Genomic DNA, 6,079 nt, shown 5'->3' on the forward strand with positions numbered 1-6,079 from the left:
ATTACTTTTTTCTTCTTTGTGCTTGCTGTAAAGCTATGTGCACATGTTGTTTTTTTCATGCTCTTTTCTTGCAGATTTTAATCAATACTACAAGTAAAAACGCATCCCAGTAAAGTCTATGAGAATCTTGAAGTGATGTGCGCACATTGCTTCTTTTTTCCTTGCAGATTTTGTTGCTGAAAAAAGAAGCAGCATGTCAATTATTTCTGCTTCTTTTCCTGCATTTTCTGTATCTCAAAAGATTAAAAATCCTGAAAAGAAAGCATGAAAAGAAGCATAAAAGAAAGCATGAAAAGCATGAAAAGAAAGCATGAAAAGAAAGCATGAAAAGACGTATGAAAAAAGCATGAAAGAAAGCATGAAAAGAAGTATGAAAAAAGCATGAAAGAGAGCATGAAAAGAAGTATGAAAAAAATATGAAAAAAGCATGAAAAGAAAGCATGAAAAGAAAGCATGAAAAAAAGCATGAAAAGAAGCATAAAAGAAGTATTAAAAGAAGCATAAAGAAAGCATGAAAAGAAGCATGAAAAGACAGCATGAAAAGACAGCATGAAAAGAAAGCATGAAAAGAAGAATGAAAAGAAAGCATGAATAGAAGTATGAAAAAAGCATAAAAAAAGCATGAAAAGAAAGCATGAAAAGAAGTATGAAAAGAAGCATAAAAGAAGTATTAAAAGAAGCATTAAAGAAAGCATGAAAAGAAAGCATGAAAAGAAGCATGAAAAGAAGTATGAAAAGAAGCATAAAAGAAGTATTAAAAGAAGCATAAAAGAAAGCATGAAAAGAAGCATGAAAAAAGCATGAAAAAAGCATAAAACCTTGCTTTTTTCAGGCCAAAACACATTTTTTTGTGCTGAAAAGAAGCACGCAAAATACAACGTGCGCACATAGCCTTATAGTAATAGAGACACAACCTAGCCTCATTGTCATGAGGACCCAGGAGGGTTAACACTAGAACTACTGGACTCGTGACACCTATATAGAAATACATGGTGCAAAGTAGTCAAAATGATTACCTCAGTAGTTCTAGTGTTAAAGTGGACCGATCACCAGATTTAACATAGCTAAATAGATCTTTTAGGCCAGATGAAGATGAAATACTTGGAAAATCCATGTCAGAATGGCTGTAAAATTCTGACGTTGAAACGAGCATTTTCTGAGTCCAGGTCTCAGGACCAAAAACTTTTATAAAAGATTCTGACATGGATTTTCAAAGTAATTACACCAGCATCATAAAGTCTAAGGCTATGTGTCCATGTTGCTTTTTACCTGCTTTTTTGCTGCTTTTTCAACTGCAGCGTTTAATGCCAAAATGGATGTGTTCTGCTTTTAAAGCAAAGTCTATGGGAATTTGGGTTTCTTGTCCGCACTATGCAGTTCAAACTGCAGCCTTTTTGTGGCAGAACTTTGGACAAAAACTCAGCTTTGCAGTGCAAAACCCAAATGGCAAAAACAATTGACATGTCAATTGTTTTTGCCATTTGCGTTTTGAACTGCAAAGCAGAGTTTTTGCCCAAATTTCTGCCAGAAAAAGGCTGCAGTTTGAACTGCATAGTGGGCACAAGAAACCCAAATTCCCATAGACTTTGCTTGAAAAGCAGAGCACATCTATTTTGCCATTAAACGCTGCAGTTGAAAAAGCAGCAAAAAAGCAGGTAAAAAGCAACGTGGACACATAGCCTTAGAAATCTGTTTTAGGCCTTGTGAGCACAGTGCATTTTTAATGTGGTTTTTGGTGCAGTTTGTTGACTAAATCTTCATATTTAGCCTTATGCCAGAGAAGTCAATGAGAATTCTGAAGAGCTATGCGCACATTGCTTCTTTTTTCCTTGCAGTTTTGGATGCAGAAAAGAAAGAAGCAGCGTGTAAATTAATGGTGTTGTTTTTTTCCTGCATTTTGTAACTCTTCCTGCCATTGATTTCACTTAAAAAAAAGCATGCCACAAAAATGCACCAAAAAAACGCACTAAAAAATGTATGCCTTTTGTGGTGCATTTTTCTGCCACAAAGTGCAGATTTTAGTGCAGAAAATTTCTGCACCAAAAACGCAGCATGCGCACATACCCTAATAGTATCTGTAATTTGTGTGTGAAATCTGGTCACAGGTCCACTGTATGGAAAGTGGCTGCATTATTAGGCAGGTCAGGGCTGCAATCATATTATCCTGTATTTCAGTGCAATGTGAATGGATTCGGTGGTTACACGCTTTATATACCCTCTTTGTTGAAATCAACATCAACATTAGCTATATTTTCAATGTGAGCTGTGTTTTGTAATAATTCGACACATTTTTCCTTATGTATACTTCTAACTTTAAAAACATCTCTGTCTTTGGGGGTATTTTTCATCGGATATAAAAAGAAATATAGAGTCACCGTAACACTTGTACATTTTTGTAATTAACATCATCACAGTTAATTTCATTAAATAGAAACATCTCTAATTGCATCTATAGTGCAGGGGGAAAAAACGCTTCTGTGCAATTACCACACGTGTTGTCAATGTCCCTATGTTTTATAGCGAGCAATATATCTACATTATATGTGCAAAACAGGAATCCAGCAACTTAGTAAAAGTTAGCGTACAAGATATTAGAATTCTGAGTACCAACTTGCTAATGAAGTATATATACTACTATATACAGCTACGTACTGTGCATACATATTTATAAACACAATGGTATATATATATATATATATATATATATATATATATATATATATACACACACACACACAGAGTGGATCCTCGGTTTACGAGTAGCCCGGTTTGCGAGCATTTCCCTATACGAGCAAAGCTTGCTGTAAATTTGTAACTCAGTTTATGAGCAAGGTTTGCTGTACGAGCAAATACTCACCGCACACACTTCCGGTTCCATACTTTACCCGCGCTCTGACCCGCTCTTGCAGTCCGCACAAACACACACAAACACGCACAAACACATATTATGCTCACCTTACCTTCCGTTCCATCTCCGGCCTCACATAATTCTTGTAGTTCACCGTTACAGGATGTGTATCGGGTAACCATCACGATGATGGAGGAACTTCCGGTGTCAGACGCTACTCAAAGGCAGCGCACTGACCAATCACAGGCTAGCGTCTCATGCATTTGACGTCAGCGCTCTGGCAGTGGAAGTTCCTCCATCGTCGCGATAGTTACCGATACACATCCTGTACCGGCGAACTACATAACCATGAGGCCGGCAATGGAACGGAAGGTAAGGTGAGCATAATATGTCTGTGTGCGTGCGTGCTTGTGTGTGTGTGTGCGCGTGTGTGGAATGGCACAATAGGGGACCAGGATGGGACTTTGAACAAGTTGTGGAATTAATTGTCTGAGCTTGCATTATTTCCTATGGGAAATTTTGCTTTGCTAGACGAGTAACTTGGTTTACAAGCGCACCCCCAGAACGGATTGTTCTCGTAAACCAAGGGTCCACTGTATACACAAAATTAAACCTGTACCAGTCTGTCTGTTGGAACTTGTATCTGTATTCTGTATGTAAAACTTACTCATGTACAGCCCCATGGAGTCAATGGTGCTCTATAATTATTAATAATATATATAAATATATATATATATATATATATATACACTGTATATATATATTGTTAATAATTATAGAGCACCATTGGCTCTATATATATATATATATATATATATGCACAAGCTGAAACAACAAAGTACATATACATGAAGTTTTGTGCACATGACGCTTTATTCTTTTTTTTTCCCTTTGCAGATTTGGTCCACAATGCATCCAAAAAAGTGCGTAAAAACGCATTGTAAATTGCTTCAAAAACTATCGTTTTTTTTCGGCAAGGAGATGCAGATTTGATGTAGAAATTTCACATCATCCAACTGCTTTTTAAGACCATATATATATTTACCAGACTCATATGTCTAAAAAAACAGAAATTATTTTCAATATCGACACTGTGCATTTGTATTATTTTGTGTTAAACTTTTTACCAGCTGCATATTTCCTATACCCATGGCTCATAAATACTGAGTTTGCAGTTTGAAGTATAAGGTAATTATTTAGTCTTATTGTTATATATGCTGGTTTTATACTTTTTCCCCCCATATTTTTAAAGCACTTTGCTTGCTGTCAATCAATAGAGACTTTGCGTGTTTATCTCAGGAGGATACTGGATATTAGTTGTCCAACTTATGACATGTGTTCTTAGTGAAGTTAGAAAAAAGTGCTTAAGATATTATTGCCATCATCTATAGGAGTTTTATGAACCATGAGTTTTGAACCGACACACATCTCTAATTCAAAAAACATTCAATATTTGAAAGAAGCTGAAGAAGCTGACACGGTGTGACGCGAAACGCGCGTTGGAGGGGTTTTGTTCATGTGTGAGACGAGGTGTGAGGTCAATTAATCATGGGTAAGCCATTATGATTTAATAATTTATTATTAAGCTAACGTCTGTCTCTAATTCACTATGGTTGATTGAATGGCAGGTTACACAAATGGCTGTACCATTGTTATGATCCCTGATTGTTTGGGCTACCTATTACTTTCCTTGGAGTAATTTTCCTGACCCCTGTCTCTCACATGCTTGTGGGTGTCTTCCCTGTTTAACATCTATAGCACTCTTAATTATTTTTTCACAATTGGTGTAATTATATGCTGTTTTTAATCTTGTGATCAATAAAAATTGATTTTTGCCTATAAAGCTCCTGTTTTCCTGGCTTTAAATCTATAGGCGTTTGCTGTCATCTTTATGGTGTTTGCTTTCATCCATACAGTGTGTGCTGTCATCCATACGGAGTGTGCCGTCATCCATACGGTGGGTGATGTCATCCATACAGTGTTTGCCATCAATCATAAAGTGTTTGCCATTATCTATATAATAATAATAATTTTATTCATTTATATAGCGCTATTAACTCCACAGCGCTTTACATACATTGGCAACACTGTCCCCATTGGGGCTCACAATCTAGAGTCCCTATCAGTACGTCTTTGGAGTGTGGGAGGAAACCGGAGAACACCCACGCAAACACAGGGAGAACATACAAACTGCTTGCAGATGGTGTCCTTGGTGGGATTTGAATCCAGGACCCCAGCGCTGCAAGACTGCAGTGCTGACCACTGAGCCACCACAAGACTGCAGTGCTAACCACTGAGCCACCGTGCCGCCCAATGTAACTGTATGTGTGAATATGGCCTTATATAAGCTGTGTCTTTTATGTAAAAAGTTAGCAATAAGGACAGATTTTTATTCACGCAAAATAAACAGTGAATTAAATGAAAAAAACATCTGGAAAATCTTGAGGAATTTCTAAGGACAAATTGAAAAACATTTCTTTGCAGAAACAATAATCCCTTTAGATGTGGAGTGAATTTATGATAAACAATATATCAAAATCTGTCCCTAAAGTACATCCCGGGGATGACTGCTGCGGACACAGCCTGCGATACATATATAATATTCAGTTTATCCTGTAGGCTGCTCTGTTATACCTACCACGTCATGGGAGCCGAAAAACTGGAAAAATAAATTAATCCAAAACCAGCACCCCCTATTTGATCCCACTGACTACAATCGGGGGCTGTCATTTTTCAGGAAGAAATAATGCAGCAATCTACGATACCTTTTCTTGTAAATATAATGTAATTTGCATTAGCGGCTCCAATGAAGATGTGAGCATAGTCTCAATGTGAGCCATGTTTATGCAGAAAATTAAAATTTTAGGAAAAATGTTTTATCAGTCTGTAAAACTCAGTGGCTGCTTTATGTTTGATTTCATCTAAATAAATGCAATAAAATAAAAGATCAGAGATAAAACTCGTCGTGTTAGGTTTATGATTTCCACAATTATCAGTGGTATGAATCTATATACAAACGTGTGGGTAATAGCGCTTAAAACATGAACCTGAGTGATCCAGATCCCAGAAGAGGGAGCTCTGACTCTGCATTTTAATGGCACTCGCAGTTACCTGGTTGGGCTGCATATACTCCTCCAAGTACGTGCGGCAGAGGCGCCTGTCCCAGTCATCAGTGATGTGACCGCCGTACATGATCTCTCCGAACAGGTAGCGCAGATCTTCCCATGGAAC

At 37.2% G+C, this 6,079-nt stretch overlaps 1 protein-coding gene across 1 annotated transcript in view; it reads right to left on the reverse strand.

Moving 5' to 3' along the window:
- The window catches only part of LOC142245878 (dynein axonemal heavy chain 11-like), a 519,159-nt gene that overhangs the window by 96,144 nt on the left and 416,936 nt on the right, over window positions 1-6,079 (reverse strand). The window contains exon 65 of the mRNA XM_075318873.1: window positions 5,960-6,079. Coding sequence (XP_075174988.1) covers window positions 5,960-6,079 — 120 coding nt within the window. The remainder of the gene's footprint in view (window positions 1-5,959) is intronic.

The sequence above is a fragment of the Anomaloglossus baeobatrachus genome, chromosome 7, assembly GCF_048569485.1.
Source record: "Anomaloglossus baeobatrachus isolate aAnoBae1 chromosome 7, aAnoBae1.hap1, whole genome shotgun sequence".
Taxonomy (NCBI): domain Eukaryota; kingdom Metazoa; phylum Chordata; class Amphibia; order Anura; family Aromobatidae; genus Anomaloglossus; species Anomaloglossus baeobatrachus.